The 25,643-nt window shown below is 35.8% G+C and overlaps 5 protein-coding genes across 6 annotated transcripts in view; 1 reads left to right on the top strand and 4 right to left on the bottom strand.

The window, feature by feature from the left end:
• Positions 1 to 2,258: 2,258 nt before the first annotated feature.
• On the bottom strand, positions 2,259 to 4,940 carry LOC110759185 (transcription initiation factor IIE subunit beta). Its single transcript, XM_021961221.2, has 5 exons — positions 4,799 to 4,940; positions 3,756 to 3,995; positions 3,127 to 3,258; positions 2,876 to 2,992; positions 2,259 to 2,794 (listed from the first exon to the last, which is right to left on the bottom strand). The coding sequence occupies exons 2-5, from the start codon at positions 3,993 to 3,995 to the stop codon at positions 2,459 to 2,461; spliced, it is 825 nt and encodes a 274-aa protein (XP_021816913.2). The 5' UTR covers positions 4,799 to 4,940; the 3' UTR covers positions 2,259 to 2,458.
• A 777-nt stretch (positions 4,941 to 5,717) lies between these two features.
• On the top strand, positions 5,718 to 12,765 carry LOC110759144 (uncharacterized). Of its 2 annotated transcripts, XM_088253432.1 has the most exons (9): positions 5,718 to 6,109; positions 6,813 to 6,946; positions 7,094 to 7,237; positions 7,315 to 7,416; positions 8,323 to 8,493; positions 9,019 to 9,114; positions 9,330 to 9,485; positions 10,449 to 10,512; positions 10,652 to 12,765. In XM_088253432.1, exons 3-9 carry the CDS (start codon positions 7,145 to 7,147, stop codon positions 12,631 to 12,633), a joined length of 2,664 nt encoding a protein of 887 aa, XP_088109558.1. In that variant the 5' UTR covers positions 5,718 to 6,109; positions 6,813 to 6,946; positions 7,094 to 7,144; the 3' UTR covers positions 12,634 to 12,765. The 2 variants fall into 2 exon arrangements, with proteins under 2 accessions (XP_088109558.1, XP_021816869.2); XM_021961177.2 differs by lacking the exon at positions 6,813 to 6,946.
• Positions 12,766 to 12,839: 74 nt separating this feature from the next.
• Positions 12,840 to 15,061, bottom strand: LOC110759145 (elicitor-responsive protein 3-like). The gene is made up of 5 exons (XM_021961181.2): positions 14,864 to 15,061; positions 14,688 to 14,753; positions 14,008 to 14,134; positions 13,572 to 13,698; positions 12,840 to 13,212 (listed from the first exon to the last, which is right to left on the bottom strand). The coding sequence occupies exons 1-5, from the start codon at positions 14,931 to 14,933 to the stop codon at positions 13,168 to 13,170; spliced, it is 435 nt and encodes a 144-aa protein (XP_021816873.1). The 5' UTR covers positions 14,934 to 15,061; the 3' UTR covers positions 12,840 to 13,167.
• A 3,355-nt stretch (positions 15,062 to 18,416) lies between these two features.
• On the bottom strand, positions 18,417 to 20,034 carry LOC110759159 (elicitor-responsive protein 3-like). The gene is made up of 5 exons (XM_021961196.2): positions 19,861 to 20,034; positions 19,445 to 19,510; positions 19,161 to 19,287; positions 18,927 to 19,041; positions 18,417 to 18,758 (listed from the first exon to the last, which is right to left on the bottom strand). The coding sequence occupies exons 1-5, from the start codon at positions 19,925 to 19,927 to the stop codon at positions 18,693 to 18,695; spliced, it is 441 nt and encodes a 146-aa protein (XP_021816888.1). The 5' UTR covers positions 19,928 to 20,034; the 3' UTR covers positions 18,417 to 18,692.
• Positions 20,035 to 24,687: 4,653 nt separating this feature from the next.
• LOC110759139 (protein P21) overlaps positions 24,688 to 25,643 on the bottom strand; it is a 5,599-nt gene continuing 4,643 nt past the window's right edge. Inside the window, exon 3 of the mRNA XM_088253230.1 lies at positions 24,688 to 25,440. Coding sequence (XP_088109356.1) covers positions 24,893 to 25,440 — 548 coding nt within the window. The 3' untranslated portion in view covers positions 24,688 to 24,892. The remainder of the gene's footprint in view (positions 25,441 to 25,643) is intronic.

The following is a 25,643-nucleotide window of genomic DNA, read 5'->3' as shown; positions in this document are numbered from 1 at the left end:
CGCCAACTGCTCGATGAAATGCCTAAGCGAAACTCCTTTCTGTTTGTTGTGCGTGTGTTGCTGGGCTGATATGCACAACACAGCTCCCGCACCTTTTTATTTTATTTTTAAATTTCTAGCCAAAAACGACGTCATTTTGGACTAGAGCAAAAAAACAAAAAATAAAGAAAGATGAAACCTCCATAAGAAGCCATAATACGACATGTTGCCATTAATACAAAGCGGAGAACCTTTCTTAATACGACTTTGTTTTGTAAGGTTATCCCTTTTTAAAACCTCCACCGTAGAACCTGCTGCCATTAATCCCTTTGTAAAACCTCCACTGTAGAACCTACTACCATTAATACAAAGCGGAGTCCAAATTGCAAAATGAATTGAATTAAAGAAGCCTCCTTACATTGAGACTCTTGCAGTAGCCAACAGTCCCAATCAGAAGCAAACTATGTATTCATATTTTATCTCTTTTTGTTTTTTTAAATCGTTTTTTTTCTTCAGGTTTTTTTGTATAATATGTTATTTTATTTTATTTTTCTGATTTGGCACTCTATTGTATAATCAATAGCAAACTTGAGGAGGAAGAGGGTACGCGGCACACGACTAGGTATGATCAATTATGATTTATTTATTTAATTGATAATTTGATATGCATATTTATTAAATTAATTAATAATAATTTTTGTTAGATTAATTGATGATGTTATATGCATTTTATTCATATTAAATAGATATAACATATAGACTATAGTAAATTAGTCATAGACATAAGATCCTTATATGTTTTAATTTTATACCGTTATAGTATAAAAAATAAAATTAAATCCTTATTCGAATATTGCCTCCGACACCACCGCATGTCCTCTTTCTTACATTTTTGTTGTTTATCTTAAAAAAATTGAAAATTTTAATAAAAAATTAGAAAAATACACCAAAAAAATCTACGTGCTCCTTACGAAAATGCCTTCAATATTAGAGGTATAAAATTTCATGATTCCACATATTTGATTTGATGGTAATCATTGGACCAAGGGAACAAAGGTATTATGTTATAAAACATTAAGTAGTGTTTTGGTTTGTTTATAGACAAATTTGAGCTTTTGTTATCACTTTCAATTTTTCAAAGTCAAAATAAGATTTTCGGAGCTTTTGGGCAAAGAGAATGTCACAAAGAGTTCGTAGGAATTTTCGGTGTATTTTTCTAGTTTTAATGTATTTATTGTGAATTTTAGAAAAATTCATATTAAATTAAAGTGATTGACACGTATGAGCTTTCAACAGGTGTCACCCTATGAGACCGCCACATGTCTTCTTTCTTGCATTTTTGTTGTTGTTTATCTTTAAAAAAAAAATTACAAAAATGAATTAAAAATCAGAAAATGACACCAAAAAAGCTACGCGCTCCTTTACAAACACCGCCACCTAAAACATCCAAGAGTAGAGCAGGAAAAACTTGAACATGCCTCTCTGGAAATATGTTGATATTGGATGATCTCACAATATCGGCTCAGCATATGAATATTCTCCAAAATAGTAGTAATTTTCCAAGGTCTGGAGCAATATATTTTTTTTATAATGAAATTTGTGTTATTAAGTTATTAGTACCTAATTCTTTGGTTGATATGCTTGTTATATACAATTTGGGAAGTATCATAAAAACAAAATAGACTCCATCGAAATTTCAATAAAAACTTTTCGACTGAAAAACTTGGCATGAAAGTTAGCCTAGTCATTTTTAATCCCGAGACCGTGCCTGGGACAATGAGACATAGTTGAGGGACGATCAAAATAAGGGGGACGATCTCCTCCAGTATAAAATGGGTGGACAAGGGAAAAAAACCGAACTTTTAAATTGGCGCTTAGTTATCCACATTTACCAAAATACCCTCTTGTGTAAATACGAATTCACATTTTCTTAAAATAAGTTGTGTGATATTGGACTTAACAATCATAAAAATAGAAAGAATACAAATTAAATAGAAATAAAAATGTGTTGAGTGAAGGTACGGCTGATGATGCCTCTTAAAACTTCCAACTTTTTTGTTACAAGATGTAGCTCGTCAGCTCTTCGGCTTTGATTAGCGGAAGCTGATGAAGGAGGCTGAGTTTGTTTAGGAAGCTTGTCTACTGGACAATTTTCTGTTGAATGTCATCATATATCATATTTCAACCAAAAAAAAAAAAAAAAAACATTCCAGTCTTTTGGCTGTGTGGCTTGCATGAAATTGAATGCTGAAATGTATGAACTAACTGAAACGCAGGAGTAGAAATTTCAGGTTCCTATATCAAAGCATTTGATAAGAACAAATTTAATCCTCAAACTGGCATTTCGGAGCCAAAAACATGGCGGATATTTCAAGTACATTTTTTGGGCTATCTTATCTGTCTTCCAATACTTTTTGTACAATCTGCATACATCCATAACATCTTGCAGACCTTTCACATAGCAGCTTCACCTAACTTTTTAGGGTCTGGAAAATAGCTCCGGAAGATGGGCGTTTGTAAGCTTTGTCCTCTTGCTGATCTCATGCTTCTTCTTCTTGGGTTTGGCTTTGTTAGGAATGCCTTGACTCTGTGCCAAGGCCCTCCTCTTTGCAGTATCCGTGGCCGGCTTAATCCCATTCTTCTGGAGTTCTTTCTCGATGTCAATCATATCACGAGGTAATTCAATCGACCTAAAGAGCACCTTAAGCTCATCATCAACATTCATCGCAGGCAACCTGGGGTCATTTGGATATGCTATGTCCTCTTGAGAATCAAAGTTTGAAAGCAGCCAGATGTCACCTGCAGCTTTCAAAGTCTAAAAAATAATTTTCCTTATTAATATTTTATTGTAGGAGATGTAGTAATTCAGAAATTTATTTAGTTAATAATCATTTACCTGCAAATCGTCCATCACATTCGGGTATGCATCCTTGAGATCAATGACAGCTATGCCCTCTGGATATTTCCGTACTAAAGAACGAAGCTGGTTTTTATCCGTGACATTATGCTTGGACTACATATAAAAAAAAAATACAAGTAAAAATACATCCTTCATGGATGTGATAAACAAAAATGCTATCAATACTTCAACTGATAAAACACATGCTAGTCTACTGTAGCATGCAGGTGGATACAATCCAAAGTTACCTTATAAGAGAAGCGCCTCCCATCATAATAAACTTTTGGGTTATTCCTCAGACTGTCAAAGACAGCTTTGTTAGCATTCGCATCAACATAACATGCTTCATTAATTTGCTCTGGCGTAAAGGCTTGCCTTGTCTGCAAAAATATGTAAACACAGAGATTCATAGTCACTAGATGGTCCTAGCAAAGTTAGCAGGGGAAGGGAGGGAGACTAAAAGATGTTAACAAGAGAGCATAAAACTACTCCAACTCAATTCCAGATTTGCTACCAATTTTAGCCCCCCTTTCTGATTACTCCAATTGAACCCGTCATGAATCTAAAATCTTTAACCACAAAACTGGTTCCAAACTACTAAATTGGGATAGTATATATTCACCTAAGAGTTCAACATCATTATAAAAATATGAACACAACTTGCATCTGTATATAAAAATACATCTACAATTTTCCTTGCTGTGTATATCTCCAACACAAAACAAACACAAGTTTACAACGATGGGAACCTCAAAGCCATTTCCTTTCAGGCTTTAAAGTGCACACACCACTTAATTATGAACCATTGTGACTGATAAAACAATATAATAATAATTTACAACAAGGAAAGAATGGGAAATGTGGGTTTAGTTTGAACCTCCAACAGCAGGTCTATAACACGCTTGATCTGAGCTCCAACAGGGCCTTTCCGGATGCTATTAATATGTTGGAGTCTCTCGGTATCATTTGAAAATTTGACAGCTGGAGGAGGAGCCCTAGCTGCTGCAGGAGCGGGTCTCGGAGCTGCCGCGGCCTTGGTAGAGGCAATGCTGGAAAGGGTTGTCTGGCACTTCTCTTGCTGCTTCTTAAATCTTTCTAAGCTTTCTTTTAGTGACATCTGCAATTAACAATGTGATGTAGGATATGGGTGAATTATAGATTTGGGTAGATTAGAGGAAGTGAAACAATGGAAAACAGAAAATAGAACAATAAAATAGGTCTGGAATCACTCATGTGGCTTCACACCAGACCTTGGCCCAGAATTCTCCAATCTCTAGAAAATAAACTTTACTCAATAACTCAACTTTGCATAATGGATTACATGGGAGGGGTATTTATAGCAAACCAAAACCTAGAGACAATAGGATAAAAATCCCTTGCTAAAACAGAAATTCTAACCTAGGTAAATTAGGGAACTAGAAATCCTACTGAAACTTGGAAAATAAATCCTAGTGAAATCTGGAAAACTAAAATTTCAACCCAACCATAATGATAATGTTGGATTGGCTGATCGTTTCCCCCTTCGTTGATAAACCATAAATGGTTTGTCACGGATGTCCGCGGCACAACGTCTACTTAGAATGCATCATATCTATCAACCAATATGGAAAAACAAATAAAAAACTGCTGCAAAGTCAAGCTCCTACAAGATTTCAAATTGGGAACTCTTTATTTAATCAGTTTAAGCTAGTAAACATGCTTTTATCGGAAACTTCCAATCTTTCATCCCCGCTCAAATCTAGAGGGCGATTAAGCTCCAAGTAGATAAAAAGTTACTACAATTATACACCTAGTTTGTCAGAAAATTCTCCCGTGTCCATGAACATACGCAGACCTAATCCAATTGAAATTTCTTGGATTATGCACAATTCCCAGTAAGTGATTCATGAGAAATTAAACAAATGGAAATTTCATACTCACGTTTACCGCAATGGCGTTGCTCTTGGCTGCGGTAAGAGAGAGAGAGTCGAAGATCGACGATCGGAGGCTGATAGAGAAGCGTTCGTTCGTTCGTTGTTTGTTGGGCGTGAAAGAATAAAGCCCCTGCCATAACCCACTTTGTTTAAATAGTGAAACAATAAGGCACCGGAAAAAGAAAAAAGAAAAGAAAAAGAAGTAGTGGGCCAACTGAACCGGGTTGAGATTTGATAATGGGCCTAGCATGCATTTACAACTTTACTGGCCCAAATATGGGTGTTCGAAATTCAATCTAATTTGTCTGAATAATAAACTAATTTAATTAAAATTTAATTCATTTTTATGAAATCTTATCCTAAAAATAACAAGCTTAAAAGTATATGTTTCTTCTGTACACACACATGCCGCTACCATACAGTTTTATTTTAAATATCATCCCCAAGTTTTTTCTTTTTTTCTATAAATGATATAAGTTAGAAAGGAATCGAACACTCTTCTGTCTAATGATAACTACTCTTAATTACTTGAGCTACAATCCTCATATATTCTTGTTTTTTATACATGCATTTACATGCTACTAATGTTTCTATTTTTGGTATAGAGGATAAATTCTCCCCTCCTACTCCAGCAACTTCGAAGTTGTGATAAACCTTCATCACACGAACTATCTTCACAACTCGTGCAACAGTGGGACTTGAACCTTTCTCTGGCCGTTTTGCAGCACCCAGAAAAAAAAAAAAAAAAAAAAAAAAGTCGAACACAGAGAGCACCACATCATCCAAGACTAAAAATCCAAAACCAACCCATGGGTGGTTTTTTTTTCTTTTTGGGTTTTATTACCGCTACTAAAAGTGTAGAGTCATAAAAGCAATGGCTCGTCTTGGACACACAAACAATATTGTATTTTGGAAACTCGAATGTATCGTCCTAATCTAGCAAGCTACTTAAGCTTGGACCAACCCAAAGACAGAAGAGAGAGAGAAAGCGAGAGATTTATGGTTCACGAACACGTGTGCCCAGATTGACTCCGGTCCAATCCACAAGCACTAATATATGTCTTACTTGTTGCTAATCCTCATTTACCTTTCACGTCCGTTTACTTAGAGAGAGAAAGCAAGGCAAGACAAACCAAACCAAAACACAAAGAGAGCCTCAAAGGTCCAAACTTTGATCGCCGAACACCTCTAAGATTCCGTCGATTCCTCACCGGAAGCTTCATATTCCGGCCAAATGGTCGCCAAGAGCTCGCCGGACTGGCTCCCCGCCGGCTGGGCCGTCCAATTTAGAGTGCAGAAGACCGGTCGCAAAATTGAGGTAACATTTTCTTCTCTTTCGTGCTTCTGCCTTCTAGGGTTTCGTTTACTAGCACTCAATCTTGGTTTTGGGTTATTTGGTTTTTCAATTGGTTCAGTTATGTTAGCTTGTGGTTGCTGTTGAGTAACTGACTGCTGACTGAGCCACCATGATGGGAGTGCTTGTGGTTTTGGTTGTGTTAATTTGGCCCATGGTACTCTGATTAGCTTCATGCAAGTCTTATATTCTAGTTGCATGTTAGATTCACTTGCCCTTGATGATGCTGGTGATATGTGAGTGTTTCTGCCTGTGTGTGAAATGTGGGCTTGGTTGATGAAAAGGGGTTGCATGCTGGTGTTGTTGCATGATTGCATTGGTTTGTAGTTAATAAATTTTGCATTTTGAGGAGTTTCAGAAGGTTTCTGTTTTGGAATAAGTGAAATTGACTTAAAATGCATTCTGTTTTAGGAGTTTATTGGCTTCGCGACAATTATCTAGTTCGTAAAGGAAGCTTTTGTTGTATTAGTGATTTTGGAATCTGTATGTCTTTCTCTCTGCATAAGTGTAATAATAAGATTTAGACAGTAGGTGGTTATTGACTGATATTCCTGCACATAAATGACAGTATAGAGTTGGTTTAGATGTAGCGTGAGATGTGACTCACTAAACTCTCTTTTGTGATTTACTCTGTTGATGTGTGACATAATTCTTGAACTGGAAGCAGGTGCAAAATGACTGTTCTGAGAGAAATGTTGGAATCTGAACCAAAATGGAAATCTTATCACTATGTCCGAGGAACAATTTTTAACCTTTTCCTTTTCCTTTCCAGTGACCTAATTGAGCAATACAGTTAGAAAAGTACGTCAACTTGGAAACAGAATAAATAATTGCTGTCGACGTGTATTAAAACAGGAAATATATTAGTGAACTAAAACGGAAAGTTTAGAATCAAAATATCCTGTCATTGTGCTATCACTAAGCTCATAATCACGTTCACATTTGCAGTTTTATACCAATTTGGAAACTGGGAAAAACTTCTATTCTAAGGATGATGTTATGCGCCATAGCAAAATGGCAAGCACCAATGGTGGAAATCCTCAGCCAACTACTCTGCACAACCAGAACCACTCAGAAAAAATTCCTTCTCAAGTGAGTCTTTATTTTTGGGCTTTGTCGAAACCATTTTCTAGATTCTTCTATTATTGGATCTTGTTTGCTATTGACAGCTTGTAGTGAACACAACGGAATATCCTGAATGGTTACCCAAGGGTTGGAAAGTGGAGGTGAGAACGCGAAAGACTGGTGTGCATGTTGGAAAAGAATACAAGGTATCTTTGTGTGCTTTTTGAATAATAGTTTTTGTATATTTCTGTTGTCATCTTTTGAATTTATACTCGTCACCTTTTTTTCCCTTTTGTTATAAAGTCATCACTAGTGGTTACCTCCTTTTTAATTTTACAAGGAACTCCTTGGTTGTTAATAATTGAGATTTAGCTCGTATTCCGAAATGCATGGTTGGCCTGGCACCTTGACATGCATCTGCAATATGTCATCGCTCAATATTTACGACTGTATTAATTACTCATTGCAATTTAATTGGAAAATATATATCAAATATATACCGTCCTAAATTTTCCCATAGAGTATGCCGGCATGGTTGGCTGTATAACAATGCTATAGTTTCTTTAATCAATATATGGGTAACATTATATTTGATATAAGATGATAACTTTTTACTTTAACCAAGTAGTGATTTATTCCTTTCATGGCATAGGTTAGAAATAAGTTTAAGAAGACAGTTTTAGTGGTTTTGAAAGGATTCTAGGCGTTTAACCCTTTTGAAATTGATTTTTCATCTAAGATTTATTACTGAACTTGGTCAGGTATGGTGCGCCTCTTGTCTTTAGTGGGAACAGTTCATTAAATCCTTAGCCAAGATTTTAGTACGATAGAATTCTAGCAGTTGTTTGTTTCTTAGCCATGTCTGGCATAATTATTCCAACAATAAACTGTAATATCTTCTTTCTTCAACCATACCTGTAACTACTTTTTTGTCTTTCATATCAAGAAGGAAATGAACGGGTCTATCAGATGTTACAGAATTACTCCTTTAACTTTATTGTTGATGTTGATAATGGATTGTGAAGAAACTTTCAGGGATCTTTCTCAGTATGTGTTGACTCCAACAATACACATTTCTCTTTATTTCTTATATAATTGTATTCCTATTGCAGTGTTACATTGATCCCTCAACAGAATGTAGTTTCTATTCCAAGCCAGAGGTGTTTCGGTACCTCAAAACTGTAAAGCGCAAGAGTTGCAAGTCCAGAAATCTCAAAACTGTAAACCACAAGAGATGCATGATAAAAAAGAAGACTGTCGCTCCCTTGCAGAGTGCAAACAAAGTTTGTTCCCTTTGATATTCTCATGCTTTAATTCCTTTTTGTTAATTGTTTGGATGGGGACAAGGATACTAAAAATGCTTCGAAACAAAATCTTCAGCTGTGGGTGCATCAAAATGTTTTACTATGCGATTCATGCTTTAAAATATTTTCTCATTTAGAGAAACTATGCGATTCATGAACTGAAATCTTGAATCCAGAAGAAATCATAATCTAACTACAATCTAGTAGAGAACACTTAGTACCTTTTGTGATGTAATGTTCTAAAGGATCAAAGTTTACCATTTTCGACCTTTTTCCTAGAATCATGTTTCATTTCTTTAAAGGGTAGAAACTTTAAGATGAAAATTGGCTTTTTAAATTCCCTCATAGAAAACAAAGCATAGCAAGTGAGCGTCATGGAACCACTACAAGTTTTTATTGCATGACATACTGAAGCTGCAGGATGATTGCATTTTCTGTTTAGGGATTTCATGTTATTACACTTGTTTAATCAGGCCTGATGCTAATTGTTGATGCATAATTTAGGTTGATGTTGAGAAGCATAATGTGGAGGATTTACCATCAGGGTGGACAAAAGAGATCAAAATTAAAAGGGTTGCAAATCGACTTAGAAGAGACCCGGTATAAAATCAGTTTCTCTGATACTTATTCCAGTTTATGTCAGTTCTGCTCCCAACCCCAGGCTCTCTCTATCTCTCTCCACACATGCATGTGTATGTGTGCCTTCCATGCACAGCCGTGCTTTAGGAATAATTCCAACTAATTTTCGTTTATTCCAATAAGTTCTGTACTTAAAGATTTTATGTTGATTTTTAGTGGCTCCCACCTTTTTACAGTATTACACAGATCCAGTCAGTGGATATGTATTCCGCTCCAAAAATGCTGTTATGCATTATTTAGAGACTGGAGAGATAAGCAGACATGCTTTTAAACCCAAGAATAAGTGCACCAATGAGCTGACGTTGATTAATGATGAAAGTCACGAAATTACAGTAAGTGCAAGTTCATGCTTCTTATTTTTCGTCATCAATGCTCTCTTGGGTTTGTATATGATCGTTTGCTAGTACAATTACCAACAATTTTTCTTTAATGGGTTTCTTGATGATTTCAGTTTGGAAATCGTACCATGTAAAAATTCAGAATAAGTATTGGCGTATCCCTTAAAAATTGTAGCATTTTAACCCATGGTTTCTTGAATGACAATTGACCATGCCACATAAGCTGTGATGTATAACTAGCATGGGAAAAAACATAATGAAGTTTCAAGTGATATTATTTATATCACTCTATTTTGAAACACTTTGAAAACTTGACTGAAATATGTTCCAAACTAAAGCAGAGAGGACTTAGTGAAATTTGGGCTAACTAATGTGTTCTATGTATTGCTCTGATACTTTTTAGTTGCATAGCATAGTGGTGCTGAATTCATAAACAAATTGCATCTGTCAGTCCCAGAAATAATTACAGCTCTTGCACTTATGTAGCAGTGAAAACTTTCTTGCATTGTGGGGTTTCCATTTTCAATGTTGTTATTGTTTTTCTTGATTTTTCTCAGAACATAGTTTGTGCTTTGGCTTGCATTCTTCAATGTTTTTTCTGTTGAAACATTCTTCAATGTTTTTAGTACTCCCCATTTTAACAAATGGTAGAATTTCCCCATCTGTAAATAAAGCTGATGGATTACCTTTCACTCTCTTTTTTTCCTCTTCTGTTTCCCATCTCTAGAAGGGATAAAAGGTATTCAGTAATTTTTCTTTAATGAATACAAATATGAACCAAGGAACTTCAAGTCAAAACTGATACCCCATTATAAGTTTATAACTATGACCGGATGGATGGCAGGCTTCTTAGCAGCCAATGTTTATGATTTTATCAGTTTTTTATTATATATGTGAACTTGGTATTTAAAGGATGAATTCATTATTCTGATCATTCTTCGTTTGCTGTTATTTTAGCCATCATCTGCAACTAAAAGGCAAAAATTTAAGCACCCTGTCACCAGGCAACAGCATTTTGAAGGTGAGAGGTCAATAGATGACATCATGATGAATGATTCTCCAACTTGAGGACGTATATTAGATTTGGTCCAAGTTATAAAGGGAAATGAAATCCCCTGGTATCTAACTGCATTGTTCCCATTGTTGAACTTCCACTGCAGATAAAGGTAGTTCTGAAATGAGCGGCTTAGAACTACCTGAAACTGAAAGCTCCGACTTGCAAGACAAGAGGGTACCCACTGAAAGTGGAGTTGCTGTTGCTTTGACAGCTGATGTTGTCCAGGAGAAGCATTTACCAGAGGGTATAGTTGAAGAATGTCCCAAAACTATGGAAGATTGTCCTCCAATCAGGTCATCACAGCCAAAACCTGAAGTTGCTGACGTACATGAAGGCAAAAGGTCATTGCTCAAAGTTGAATGTTCTGCGACAGATCCAGGGAAAATAATTTTGGCTGGAAATGAGCCTGTTTTGACTCCTGCTGCTGACACCCTGAATGAGAATAATTCACTTAAGATTGTGATGGAAAAAGGCAATGTCAGAATAACCCAAACAGGCTCGAGGAAATCAAAAAGCAAGGAAAAGCTTAACTTGCCTCGTCGTTCTTCAAAACGACTTGCTGGGCTTGAACCAGAGCAGGTAGCTAACTCGGTTTCCAGTGAACAAGCTCTTCAAGTTGTAAGAAAGTGTAGTAAAAGTGATGGCAGTCAAGATGCAGTTTTGGCTTCAGATGAACATCAGCAGGTTGGGGCTGCATCAGAAGCAGTGGTTGCACATCATACTTTAACTGACATGAAATCTACATCACATGAGGAGGCATTGAACAAGGGCAAGATGCCACTTGATGACCAAATGGTTCCTAAAGAGCAACAACAAAAGCTGGAAAGTGAGAGGATGGATTCTGAGAAGCCAGAACCAGAGTTCTCCCTTCTGTTCGGCTCAGACCCATGCCTAGAATTTGCATTCAAAACGCTTACGGGGGAATTGCCAATAGCTGATACTGTGGATAATGAGCCTATTCTGAAACCTGCAGCTGATGTGCTGCAGAAAGAGAACTCACTTGAAAGTGAGATGGAAAAGAGCTGCAACAGAAATACTAGGGTTAACAAATCCAAGAAAAATAAAGAACTTAAGTTGCCTCATCGATCTTCAAAACGGCTTGCTGGGGTTGAACCTGAGCTGCTGCCCAATTTTATGTCCAGTGAACGAGCTCTTCGAAATGCAACTGGAAGGTCCAGTAAAAGTAAAGCCATCCAAGCTGTCAATTCAGCAGATGAAGCATCTCAGCTGCCTGAAGCTGGGCCAGAGACGAAATTTGCAAATTATCCTTGTACTACTACTATAGACACTTCAATACCAGAGCAGTCATCAAACAAGAGCGAGAATTTTCTTGAAGACCAAGCTATTCCTCAAGAGAAACCACAGAAGTTTGAAACTGAGAAGGCAGCTATTGAGAATCCGGAGGCACAATTCTCTTTCCCTTTCATGGATTCTTGGTCTGACCCATGCCTAGATTTTGCATTCAAGACTCTTACAGGTGCAATACCAATAGAGGATGATTTGTTTCAGGGTTACTTCCAAGAAAAAATCGAAACCTCTCACAACCACAGAGATAGCTTGGCACTACCAGATTTTGGCTCACCCAGCTTTTTTCAAAGTGATATATTACCTCAGTTTGACGCACCAGAACAATCTATTTCAGGCCAACAGTTACCAGTGAATTCTTCGTTCCTGCCTTCAGGAAATGTGGGCATGTCAAATTGCAATGGGGTTGCTTCAAGCCAACAGTTATCCATGAATCCTTCATTCCTGCCTTCAGGGAATATGAGCATGTCAAATTGCCAGGGGGTTGCTTCAAGCCAACAGTTATCCATGAATCCTTCATTCCTGCCTTCAGGGAATGTGAGCATGTCAAATTGCAACGGGGTTGCTTCAAGCCATCAGTCATCCATGAATCCTTCATTCCTGCCTGCAGGAAATGTAAGCTTGTCAAATTGCAGTGGGGCCGGTTCAGGCCAACAGTTATCGATGAATTCTCCATTCCTACCTGCAGGAAATGTGAGCTTGTCGAATTGCGGCGGGGTTGATTCGCAGAAGCCTTGCTTAGGAGGCAGTAAGGATTATCATGGAAAGGTAAAGTCCTAGAAGAAAGGTAATTCCTATCTGTAATGGTACACAGGTTACAGCAAGTTATACATTTTGAAACCTTGTAGCTGCATGTCTCCTGTGTTGTAGCAAAGAATTCCATCTGAATATAACATTTATTTTGTTAGTGGATATTTGCCTTTACCTTTTTTCGTATGTATTGACTGGCCAAGAGAAATATTTAAACTCTCAAGGGAGTCTTTGGAAGTCAAAACTGTTGTAGTTCTTACCGATAGATAAAATGCATCAAAGTGCTGCTAATGAAAATTCCCAGTTGAGTTTCTGATCATTTAAATGGATTTAGGCCCCCATTTTTGTGCTTATCAGAAAGAAAATTATTGGTAAAAAACAAATGAAAGTTTATTATCAATGTATTACCAATGGAACACTGATATCCCCAAGTTGGTATTATTCTTCAAGAACAACAAAAGGAAAACAGAAAAAAAAAAAAAAAATCATATATGGTACTGGTATCGAGCAAAACTATTATTCTTCAGACAATCAGTCGCATGTGGACTCTTTCCTTCCACCATTTCACTCGTCTTCTTCATCACAGTCGTGATGATCTCCACTGCCAGGCTGAGAAAAACAGACGATACATACATTATATTTGAAAAATATATATATATATTCGAAAAAAAAAGGCATGGTTAATTACTACTTTAAAATATTATCGTAAATTTTGAAGCAGATTAAAGCAGCTTTTTACATGGTACAATTGCCTTGCATGAATATGATAATTTATTTCCGTTAATAATGCCCCATTTCTGGTAAGTAAACATGTCCTTATAGTCTTAATTTCGTTATACATGTATATAATACAGGAGGGCTAACCGTATTAACTTACCAAGAGATCGGGACTGATTAACTTATTAACCGATTAACGATTAACTATATATATATATATATCAATTAAGTGGACGAGAAAGAAAAAATACCTCAGGATTGAAAAAGAGGCCAATGGTAATTTCTCCTCTGATTTTGTCGTTCCTCATAACCTCGTATGGCGTTGGTGGCATTCTCCCTTCGCACCCGGTGTCGGTAACTATTCCATCCAGTGGAATTCTGCATGAACATTGTTAGTAAATTTTTTCAAGAAAACTATTAAGAGTGGAAAAAAAAACCCAAAAAGAAAATCTCATTTCACAGTAAAAAAAATTTAAATACACAAAAACATGTAGGAAATTGAAGAGAAAATCCTATGCTATTATATTATATAATCGGATGTATAAAAACCTTCATGTCATGTGCTATTCTCTTAATGAGGGCTAATTCTTATTTATTTTAGTATAAAAATTAATTCACAAGATTATGTTAGTATTGAAAGCTTGAAATTTATTTTTTTCTTCATAAGAGGGAGCTACAAGTGCTTACGTTAATTCACCCACATAATCATCAGAGCTACCAGAGTCTTCGTCATATATCTTCAATCTGAGTTCATCTTCAGCATCAGCAATTGTAAAAAGAAAAGTTTCATTCCAATCTGGTACAGACCCTTGACCTGCACAAACACTTTTTTTTTCTTAATATTAATTTCACTTGGTATGTAATACAAGTGAATTAACGATTCATCATAATATACTTTTTTATATAAAAAAATTCAAAATCATTTTGTTCTCATGTCCCCGTAAAATATATGTATATGTTATATTCAATCTTGTTCTAATGAGGGATTCCTTTTAACTATTCTCGAAAAGTTTTTCTCGGTAGGAGAAAAACCATCAATGTGATCCGATGACTTGAACCATTTATCTTTAATCAGAACTCATTCAATGATAATATTAACAAAAAAAAGTCAACAAAATAAGAACTATTTTTTTTTGTCATCTAACTATAACACAATAAGTAGACAGACACAATGTTTCGTATCAAACAATGAAATGATCATGATGATATAATCAAATGATCGGATTTCGACTGCATTGATTTGCATGTATATGGTTCCTAAATGAGGATTAAAAGCTAGATGATTCAGATCATTCAACCACACTGTGTAGTATCCCAACATCATACTAAACATCATACTAAAAATTCAGGGAGACTAGAAACCCGACCGTTTGCCACCTGGCTCTTTTTCTCCTGGTCTTTGTAGGTGAATACGACATAAGGATCCATCATACCTACATGTATTCATATTAAATGTTGTCAGAAACATATTCTAATTCATAAGATCATCGCAAACCGATCATCATGCATGAAAAAGCCATGAACTGCATGCATGCTTAATTACCCATTGAATCCATGTTTTTAAGATCCTTAGCACCAACAAGTGTAACTTCAAGGGTTCCTCGAGGCGCCATTTTCAGAAAAGAAGGTACAAATTAATCTCGAGGGAAAAATATGAGTGTGATGTCTTGATGAATATGAGCAAGAAGGTTTTGGGAGTGTAATCAAGTTATGACCCTTTTTTTCTTGGATCTGTCTCTTTAATGAATTATATAACTGGAAATAACTACGGATGAGGGCTGAAGAACCCGAAATAAACACAGGATTATTGGACAAAGAGCATGCGTTCATTTGTAGCCGTGAAAGCCCAGTCAAAGTAAGCCTCTGGAGCTAGTCCTGAGGGGATGGTCGAAAAAAAAGGTTTGGCAAGTAGATGTAACCAACAAAAAAGAAAAAGAAAAAAGGGAAGAAGTCGAAATTCATGGATATATGACAAGGAACTGCATACACACGCTGCGCCTGCGTCAATCGGTTCTAGGCCATAGGTGCATGCTTAATTACATGGAGATTTAGGGCAAATTAATCATGGATGAGTGAAGCTATGAGAATATAGGGTGTTAAGAAGAAATCAATAATTTGATTTGAGTTAGTTGAATGTATGCAAACATCACATGAATTCACATTGGTTATAAGATAGAACCCTCGATCCTGCAAACTTGGTTCACATCAATTCCACGTACCACAAATCCAACGTGATCCTATAATACGTACATTGGTGGCAAATATATCCGATGTTAGGAATTTATTCAAATTATGTCATGCGACATGTACAATCATTGAAACAAAATTCAACATACATAACGTAGTTATAATTTGAGTGAATTTCTAATACAATATCGACATGTCATGTAATTTCCGAATCAAAGCTTGTCCTAAGTCCCAATGAGGCGATTGTCTCGGGCACTTAAATTGTTCAGTCTCCCAAATTAATGTTACCTCATTTATTATATATGTTAATTTTGGCTAAAACAATTATTAAGTTTTTTATTTATTAACACACAAAATAAAAACCGAACAATATATCAAACCCATGACCCAAATATACAATTACTCAATAAATTTATTTATTTATTTATTGGAGTAATATTTAAGTGATGATTTTTTTATGTTTACATTATGTTTAAGCAACCTAGCCTAATCCAACCCATTTCCCCGATCGACCTTTCTTATCATTTAAGCTAAAGGCTTATTATCACAAAGCGTCCATGACGTTTGCGAAATTATCACATTGCATCCTTAAAGTTTTTTTGTATCACTCATGGTCCCTAACGTTAATATAAGTGCTCTCAAATAGTCCTTCTGTTAAAAAAAATGTTAAGTCTAGGGATATAATCGTCAAATCAATCCAAAATTATAATATATATATATATATATAAGTTTCTCTCTCCCCTCTTTCTTTTTTGTTGCCTTTCCTTCTCTTTTCTCTCTCTCTCTTCCTTTCTTTTTTTCTTTTTTCTTCCTCTCCCCGAGTGCAGGCTTCTCTCTCCTCTTTCTTTTTTATTTCATTCCCTTCTCTCTTTCTTTCTTCTTCTTTTTTCTCTCTTTCTTTTCTTCTTCTTCTTACTCTCACCGAGTTCACTCTTCTCTCTCTCTCTCTGTCTTTCTTTTTTTCTTCTTTCTCTCTCTCTTTCTCTCTCTCTTTCTCTCTCGCTATTTGACCCAGCTCCAACCGAAGAATCTATGAAATGGGTTTTGGTCCACTTGGCCCTGGAGCTTGTAGGAATGTGATAATTTGAGATTGGAAGTGAGAGAGTTTGGGAACAAGGAAAGATCATGAGAAGGGTTGAAGGGAGGCTGTGTGAAGAATTTTCACCTGCATATTATGGGCTCTGCACTGTTGGTGAAATGCTCAGTGCTGGCACTACCCATCTTGCAATCACGCCTCTTGATGTCTTGAAAGTTAATATGCAGGTTCGTTTTATTGATTAAGAGAAGGGAAGGAAAAAAAAGAAAAGAAAAAGGAGATAGATGACTGAACTCGGGGAGAGGAAGAAAGAAGAGAAAAAGAAACAGAGACAGAGACAGAGACAGAGAAGAGAGAAGGAAAGAAAACAGAAAAGAAAGAGGGGAGAGAGAAACTTATATATATATTTTATAATTTTGGATTGATTTGACGATTATATCCCTGAATTTAACAGTTTTTTTTAACAGAATGACTATTTGAGAGCACCTATATTAACGTTAAGGACCATCAGTGATAGAAAAAAACTTTAAGGATGCAATGTGATAGTTTCACAAACGTCAGGGACGTTTTGTGATAATAAGCCTAAGCTAAATAGTGATGTTTTGATGCAATTATCAAGTTTCCATTTGGATTGCATTTTATTGGGTGCTTTCCTTTTCTATTTGGATTGCATCAATTATGTTTGTGAGTAAAAAAATTATATGAATCCGCAGTGCATATGGGGTTAGAGTACACCTAGGCTCCATTAATATTTTAATATTTTAAGGTCTCTAAGCTAAGCCTAAGGATATCTTAGGGCAATTCCACCCATTTGCCATGGCAAAGGGCAAGGGGGAGCTAGAGGGTAGACACTATTCACATGAATAGTAGCTGCCCTTGCAAAAAGCAATGTGTGTTTCCACCCATTGCCATGGCAAGGGCAAATACTATTCACTTTTGGTTTTTTTATATTTTATTTTAAAATTTTAAACCTAACCAATTAACTTGGAGAATATTTTTATTTATGTGTTGTTTATGTTTTATTTTTAGTTATACTTTGGTTGTGGTTTTTATTTTATTTTTAATTATGCTTTGGTTGTGGTTTTTTCTTTTAATTATATTTTGTTTGATGTATGGAATGTGTTGAAAATTTTGTGTAGAAAATGAAAAATAATAGAAGGAGAAGAAATTATATGAGGATTTTGTGTTGAAAGTGGAGAAGAATGGTAGGTATTTATAGAAAAAAAGTTCAGAATTTTTGGGTGAATTTTAAAAAAAATTTCGAATTTTTTTCACAATTGTTTTTCCCAAAAAAGCCTAGTCGTTGGATATGAAAAAAAAAAAAAGCATCGGTGCACCAAAAGGCGCCACGTGGCAGAAAAAATTTGAATTATTGCGCTGATGTTAGGCTGGCATCAATGCTAACATCAAGAACCTTCGGGCTGGTTTCGCCTGCAGGCTGCCCTAGTCTCGTGGGACCCATGGCCTGCCCGGACTTCACAAGCCCGCTGGAAGCTGCTTTTTGGACTCGGGCCTTGTCTTGCCAGGGCAGTTGTCAACCGGTGGAGTTGCTCTTACAATCCTCCTAGAGCTAGAATAATTTTGGGGCCACGTAAGATTATTTTATGTTTGATTCGTTGACGATTTTTTTTTAATCTTATTTTTATGTTTCATTATTTATATATTTCATTAAAATCCAATCAACCAATGCAATTGACATTGAATTCTATTTTAGGTCAATCTCATATATATATATTGAATTGTAAAAGTTGGTTAACATTTTTTTACAAACTAACCGTACGTTTTGAATTGATAAAACCCCAAAAAAAAATCAAAATTTTTTTTTAATAGGAAATTAATCAAATGTTTCTTAGCAGCTTCATTTAACAAAGAATTAAATAAGAACTAGTTATTTTGCCTTTATGATTATACGTTTCAATTTATACAAATTGGAAGGCTTCATTGGACCAACTGTACGTCTGTCGATATCTTTCTTCTATGAAATAACAATGCTCAACCTCACAAGAGCCAAAAAGAACTTCTCAAAAATGGAATATATACTGTCTTTTTTCTTAATGGGAAATCACATATTATTAGCAATGGAACCCTTAAATCTCCTAAGCCAAGGCATTTAAAGTACATAGAACTCCTAGCAAGTCGACTCGTTCCATCAACCATAGCTGCTGGAGGACTCCTTCCATCCGCCTACGAAGTCCAAATCCCGATCATTGTGTACCTAAGAACAATGCACAATTTATTGAGTTATAGAATGTAAGTCTCATTTCGGAAATTCCAAATCTTTATAACATTTTGTAGTACCACTCTGCTCCATTATGAATCGGGTTTAAATGTGCCATAAATATAACAATGAAAGTAATTAATGTAAAAGAAAAGGAAAAATTACCGCAGGAGTGAAGGTGAGGCCAAGTTTAATCTCCCCATGGTACTTTTTGTTCCTTAGGACACTGTACTTCATTGGTGGTAGCCTCTTTTCCACAAAGAGAGTTTTCAGTGGAATACTGCAAATGATGATCAAACCAGAAAATAGTTTTGTCAAAATATATTTATAATATGAGACAAATTAACAAAACTTGTTAATTGACTGGAAAATATTTCGCAGATTGGGGCTTCAACTTACGTTAATTCTCCCACAAAGTCATCCTTGCTCCCAGTGTCCTTGTCCATTATCATCACATGGAGTTCATTGACATCATCAGAGACGCCGAACACAAAGCTCTCATTCCATTCTGGATTGGACCCCATTGCTGCACAAAAATTAAATTATATATTTTCAATATTAATTTGGGCTCTTATGTAAATTCGCTAAAAAGAAATTAATGAAGGAGATTGAGTGCACTATTTAACAATATAACTTTTTTTTTCAGTCAGATATTAAGAATATAGGCGAACTAGAAAACTGACCTGTTGCCACCGTGCTCTTTTTCTGCTGTTTTTTGCAGGTGATGACGACATAAGGGTCCATTTTACCTATATGCATTTTAATATCAAACAAATAAAATTTCATTATATTCTTTCTTTCCCCCCCAAAAAAATATTATAGATATTTCATGGGTATAGCTTCACAAAGTAGTGTAAATCAAATGGTTTCAGCAAAAGGGTCGAAAGAATAATAAAAAATTTGAACCTTTAAGATTATAGGATATTCTCATAATACGTAATGTTACTGTCACATATAATAATTTCTCACGAAGAAGAATATTTGATGCATCAAAATTAGTAAACCCAAGAGACAGTCTGATCGAAAACTAATTATCAGCTACCATGAAAATTTACACAGCCAACATGGGAAAAAAATTGAGAGCGAATGAGAAATTTACCAAAAATCTCTGTGTTTTTAAGACCCTTGGCATTGACAAGGTTAACTTCAAGAGTTCCGCGAGGCATTTTGTCTATGAAAGGTAGAGATCCCAAGAGACGAACAACTGAAGGTATAAAATGTCCAGAGAGAAAGAGACCAAGAAGGATTTGAGTTACTTCTGGATCTCTTTCCTTCTGGCGAGCTATAATATGCCAGAGATTAATGGTTATATATCTTCTTCAACTATGGTTTCGGGCAAAGCAAGGATCGTAGGTACGAAAACTAGGTCAAAGTGCATGGCTGGTGGATAACCAGGCCTTGTTTACCGGGGTATGAGCAGGATGCATTGCCATTGAAATTGTGAGGCCTGAAATTTGATGCACACTTAAATTAGTATGTCTTGATTTAATTCATCTTTAAAAAAAGGCCGCCTTTTCATTGATTATTGAAGTGGAATTATTTGCTCACTAGAGGGTGATGGTCCACTTGTTTGCGAGCTTTTTGTGCAAACCAGTCTAACATAATGTGCTAGTGGGTATAGCTCGGTTGGATGAATTCTTCCATCTTCACTCATGTGGACAGAGGTTCGAAACTCCCAGGTACCCAATCAATATTCGTATAAATCCCCTTTCCCCAAATCGACTGTACTAAAAAAGAAGTCCAGCATAACCTTTAAACTTTATAGTTATGGAGATAAATGGTGTGTATAATTTTCAATATTTATGTAAGTGAGAAGTGTATGTCAAATTTATAGTAAAAAAAGAAAACAATAAATGTTATTGGTATTTTAAAAAAGTAATATCAACTAGCTTTTGGTTTAGTGGTACTTCTCTTCCCAATGTTGGAAGAGATCCCAAGTTTGAAACCCCCCAACCCCCATTGATGTAGAACAGATGGCCGAAACAATCGAAGAAGAGTTGGAGCGACGCGCTTGCAAAGGCAAATCGGGTAAACTGCAGATTTGGGCTCAGAGCTCAAAATCGGATCCATGACCTGTTGATTTGAAGGGAACGACGTCACGAGTAAAACACATTTCTTTGTCATGATGTATGGGCTTTTTCGGGCATCCGAGATCGTTTTTAGTAGCTCGAAATTTAGTTTTAAAGTTTTTAAAGTTTTTAAAGTTTTTGAAAACTTTGTTATTTTCCTATTTTAATTCCTTTGTTATTCCTATGTTTTCTGGAAGTATTTAAGCATACTTTACCCGTGGTTAGGGTTATGTTTTGTTATTCTAATTTTATCAATAAACTTTGAGGTTTCCTCATATCTTCCTGGTATATTCTAGAGTTACATGTTTTAGGCTAAGATTTATCCAATCAATTGTCACGCGCAGTGGCGGATCTAGGAATTTTTCAGGAGAGGTGCAAAATCCTAATGTCACTCATAATTAAAACAAATAAGAGTTTTACGTCTACAACTAATGGATTATAGTCTATATGGATATCAATTAATATGAACAAAATTCTTGTCATTGACACAGTTAGTTTACTAAAATTCATATCAAATATGAACAAAATCGATGTCAATTACATAATTAATCTAACGAAATTCAATACCAATTAATCTAACCAAAATTTACCAATTAATCTAACCAAAAGCACATGTAAATTGGAGGTCATGAAATAAAAGTACACGTGATTAAAAGTTTGGGGTAATTTTCGGTGAATTTTTTGGCACATGTATGAGTTTTTAATGAATTTTTTTAGCTAAGCCAATTAGAAATAGACATGTGTTGGCTTGCTATTGGGCCATTTAAAAAAGAATCAAAATCAGAAGCGCCGACGCGGAGTCTTCTTCTTCCTTAAACTGTGCCTTTGCAACTTGACTTCAAATATTCAAGAAAAACTTCGAAAATTCATAACTTTGGTTGTGTAGCTTCGATTGATGAACCGTTTTCTCCTACATGCTCGTGAGATCGAGCCCAACAATATAAGGTAAATATTCAGGGTCTCACACAGCAGCAAACAATACAACATCTTTGAGGCATTTAATCGAACAATTGGTGGGCACTAGCAAATGGGCAAATTCCAGCATCCCCAAGGAAGTTTCCGGCGAGGGGAGGTGCAGCTGCACCTCCTTGCGCCTCTGTGGATCCGCCAGTGGTCATGCTGCGTCACCCATTGATTAGGAAAAAAAAAACAACTTCAATGTACAATCTTCTAGGTGTAAATTTTCCTTTTACATTTATAAGAGAGATTGCAAATGATGACTTTTTCGAATGGCCAATAATAGCTCCTAAAGAAAGAACAATTGAAATTGGTACTTAGGTGGAAGGGGTAAATATAAAGCTTATTTAGACAGATTGACAACAACAATAATCAAATAATCCTGGAGACAATATGACTTTTAAACAACTAGTCATATGCCTATGGATAAGTAAGCAAAACACAAAATTAATCCAGATCAACAATCAGTACTTGCAAACTTAGAAGAGTTCTAGTGGCAACATAGGCACTCACATAAAAAGTCCATAACTCAATGAAAACTAATATCTCCACAACTCAATCACATAAAAAGTCAATTACTGGCATCCATAAGATCATAAATAAACACGGCCACTACAGAGGAGAGAAGGTGGTGGCCCAGCAGGGGTTCAATTTTTTTTTTCTTTTTCTTAGTTATTGTAAAAAAAAAAAAATCACTATTTAAAATAGAAACTACAATCCATTTTGTAATTCATTTTGTAACCAAAACTGACCAAACAAAAACTAACTCAACAAAATTGTAAAGCAACAAAAAGTGAAAAGCCGTGATCAAAGTTACTAAAATTAAGTCAAAAGAACATATAGCTTCAAAATAAGATAGACTTCTTCTTAAAATCAAATCATCATTGGGACTTAAATAATTCAACTTAAACAATCAGAAACTGCGATGCAATTTCTGATTAAGTTGCAACCATATACTAACAAAAACAAAAACAAAAAGCAAAGCCATCATGAAAAAAAGCAACTAAACAAAGTCAAAAAGACATATCCATTGAAGACACAATTGTATAATTTTCTTTAACTTCAAAAATCATACTAATATCCAATTATAAAACAATTTAATCAATTATAATTAAATAAAAACTGCAATGTAGTGTGTTAGAGTATCTCCAGCAGACTCTCATCCTTAGCTACTTTGGCTAAAAAGCAAGAAAATCCTACTTCCAGCAGACTCCCTACTTGACTCTCTATTTTGGAGAACCAACTTTTGGCTCTCTACATCTAGCAAGGAGGAGAGAGAATTTGGCTAGGAGGAGAGAGAAAAAGGGGGAGAGAGATAGAGACATTTGGGAGGTTGGTGGGGTTGGGTTTCAACTTTTCTTTTTGGGTAAATTACTCAAATAGTCCTCAAACTTATACCAGATTTACATTTTGGTCCCTCAATTAAATTATTCGTTCAAATGGTCCATCAACTCTATATTATTCGCTTCATTGGTTCTACCGTTACATTATGTAAATATTTCCATTAAATATGAGGGCAAATTGGTCATTTCTTCCATCAACTCTTCTTCTTCTTCTTCTTCCTCCTCCTCCTCCACCTCCTCCTCCCAATCTGACGTGGGTTTCTTCTTCTGTTCTTCCTCCTTTTCTTCAATTTTTTTTTTTCTAATTTTGTATTTATTTTAACCCTATTTTTATTTGTTAATTATGAAAAGTCATATTTACCCTAAAATTTGGTTAAATCTAACAAAAAATTAGACGGTGGGATCAATGGAGCAAATAATATAGAGTTGATGGACCATTTGAACGAATAATTTAATTGAGGGACCAAAATATAAATTTGGTATAAGTTTGAGGACCATTTGAGTAATTTAGCCTTTCTTTTTAATATATTTGATTTGCAAGAGAAAGAGGGAGAAAGAGAAAGAGAAAATAATACTAAAATATTTCAGATTAGCCATAATAGAGAATATTGCTGGATGAAACACATTTTAAGTGATTTGCTATAATAGCTTTCTAGCTATTTTAATTAGAATTTGGCTAAAATTTGGAGACTCTATTGAAGATGCTCTTAGGAAACTCACCCCCAAAAAACATGCATGGTCTTTCCTATTTTGAATTCAAAGATGCACAAAAAACATCAATTTAGAAAAGCGATCCGTCTTGACTTGTCTGTCTATATATACTTGTGTTGGTCCTTAATGTGTAATAACGAGATTGGCTTGCCATTATAATATACTTTCAATGTTCCTGGCCCAATTAAAAACCCAACCCAGCAGTCAAATCTCAAATGGCCACTGACGAATACCCGGATCGGGAAAAAAAAAATACAAAAAGAAGAAGAAGAAGAAGAAGAAGAAAAAGCAGCCATTGAGTATGAGTTTTCAATTTCTCTAAACAAGGAGTGGGTCTTTGCGGTATTCACTCAGGCTGCTCAGCTTTTTCTAGCCCAAGAATCCAAGGCTACATATGCAATCACCGCCTTCATTAGCCAAATTACCATTCCACATGATTTTATTAGCTAAGTTGGCGGGGATCGTTAATCATCCTCAATAGGGTCATAGCAGGTGCAGTGTAATTAAGGCTTTGAAATGCATTGATTTTTTATATTACACACACCCTTATACAAGTGCGGGAGACTTGATAAAAAAACAAAGTTAATAAACCATTCATGTGATATTATGGCTCTATTGAGTTCAAATTCTTCTCTTTCTAATATGTACCAAATTTGTTGTTGGAGGCGAGAATGGGAGGTCCCCAAATTAAAGAATGACCACCAAATTAATGTACACTCTTATCATCAAGGGCAAGTGTGAAAAATGTCATTCCCCAAAATCTATTTTCTTTTAGAACAATAGAGTTTGAACTTACTTCTATCGTCATGCTATCTATCTCATGCCACTTGAATTAAAACTCGTGAGCGAATCATTTATAATAGTACCTTGGATGAGTACATTAATATTATTAATATTGTGTTACACAAAGCATGTACACTAACACATGTACATGCAGTGACAAAGCCCTCAAGCCTTAAATTATTGCATCACAAACATACAAGCGATATTATCAACTAGCTATTGCCAGCAGATTTATGTCTTCTATAGCAGAGCAAAGTGAACACCTCCTTCATGGGCAGAACACAACCCTATAGTTAGTCCCAGTAGGGCATGTAAATGTGCTGGTTTGGTCATCCTTGGGGTAACTATAAGCATCCGGGCACCGATCCTTGAAAAACTTAGAGAAGTCTGTAGGGCCACAGCTCCCAGAATTGCAGCAATATTGATCGGTTTTAAACACAGTGCAAGGGTTGTTGCAGCCTCCTTGAGCCTTCAATTCGTTAGGACACTGCCCATTAATATCAGCCGTGCATTGTATCCCCCTAGTGCATCCATTGTCCGTGGGACTAAAGTCCATTGGGACATTGAACCCATCAACCAGAGAAATATCAAAAAAATCTAAGTTGTTATATTGGTTAAGTGCATATTCTGCTAGGGTGTTTGGGGGTTGGCCATAGCCTTGGCATTGGAGGACACCTCCACAATCACCTGTTTGGCAGCTGCCACGTCCAGCTCCATCGAAGCTGCATCCCGTTCGTGCCCAAATGCGGGCCCCAGTAGTTCCGGGGCTCACATCTATAGGCCAAGATTCGCCGTTGTTAAGCTGCTTTCCACCGCCTGGTTGATACAACGAATAAGGAAAAACAAAAGAGACGTATTGAAATGATAAAGCTCTGTGTGTAATTGATAAAGAAAAGAGCCTATAAATAGGCTTTACATCAGAACACTTCATCTAGCACTAAACCACAACTCCTATATAATAGGATGACACTAGGCACTTTCTCAGCCACGAAATCAAATAATTAAACACCTAAAGACTC

The sequence above is a fragment of the Prunus avium genome, chromosome 5 (genome assembly GCF_965620075.1).
Source record: "Prunus avium chromosome 5, drPruAviu1.hap1.1, whole genome shotgun sequence".
Classification (NCBI taxonomy): domain Eukaryota; kingdom Viridiplantae; phylum Streptophyta; class Magnoliopsida; order Rosales; family Rosaceae; genus Prunus; species Prunus avium.
This window is presented reverse-complemented; position numbering and strand designations above follow the sequence as displayed.

What these genes read in the sequence shown, in the direction of transcription:
- LOC110759159 (XM_021961196.2), bottom strand. Translation starts at nt 19,927, where the DNA reads ATGCCTCGCGGAACTCTTGAAGTTAACCTTGTCAATGCCAAGGGTCTT. An exon ending in GACTTTGTGGGAGAATTAAC is followed by an intron (nt 19,042 to 19,160) that starts GTAAGTTGAAGC and finishes CATCATTTGCAG; the next exon opens with TATTCCACTGAAAACTCTCT. An exon ending in GCCTCACCTTCACTCCTGCG is followed by an intron (nt 18,759 to 18,926) that starts GTAATTTTTCCT and finishes CATTGTTCTTAG; the next exon opens with GTACACAATGATCGGGATTT.
- LOC110759185 (XM_021961221.2), bottom strand. Translation starts at nt 3,995, where the DNA reads ATGTCACTAAAAGAAAGCTTAGAAAGATTTAAGAAGCAGCAAGAGAAG. An exon ending in TTATAGACCTGCTGTTGGAG is followed by an intron (nt 3,259 to 3,755) that starts GTTCAAACTAAA and finishes ATATTTTTGCAG; the next exon opens with ACAAGGCAAGCCTTTACGCC. An exon ending in GGAGGCGCTTCTCTTATAAG is followed by an intron (nt 2,993 to 3,126) that starts GTAACTTTGGAT and finishes TTTTATATGTAG; the next exon opens with TCCAAGCATAATGTCACGGA.
- LOC110759145 (XM_021961181.2), bottom strand. Translation starts at nt 14,933, where the DNA reads ATGGCGCCTCGAGGAACCCTTGAAGTTACACTTGTTGGTGCTAAGGAT. An exon ending in GATTATGTGGGTGAATTAAC is followed by an intron (nt 13,699 to 14,007) that starts GTAAGCACTTGT and finishes ATGTTCATGCAG; the next exon opens with AATTCCACTGGATGGAATAG. An exon ending in GCCTCTTTTTCAATCCTGAG is followed by an intron (nt 13,213 to 13,571) that starts GTATTTTTTCTT and finishes TGTTTTTCTCAG; the next exon opens with CCTGGCAGTGGAGATCATCA.
- LOC110759144 (XM_021961177.2), top strand. Translation starts at nt 6,026, where the DNA reads ATGGTCGCCAAGAGCTCGCCGGACTGGCTCCCCGCCGGCTGGGCCGTC. An exon ending in CAGAAAAAATTCCTTCTCAA is followed by an intron (nt 7,238 to 7,314) that starts GTGAGTCTTTAT and finishes TGCTATTGACAG; the next exon opens with CTTGTAGTGAACACAACGGA. An exon ending in ATGTTGGAAAAGAATACAAG is followed by an intron (nt 7,417 to 8,322) that starts GTATCTTTGTGT and finishes TTCCTATTGCAG; the next exon opens with TGTTACATTGATCCCTCAAC.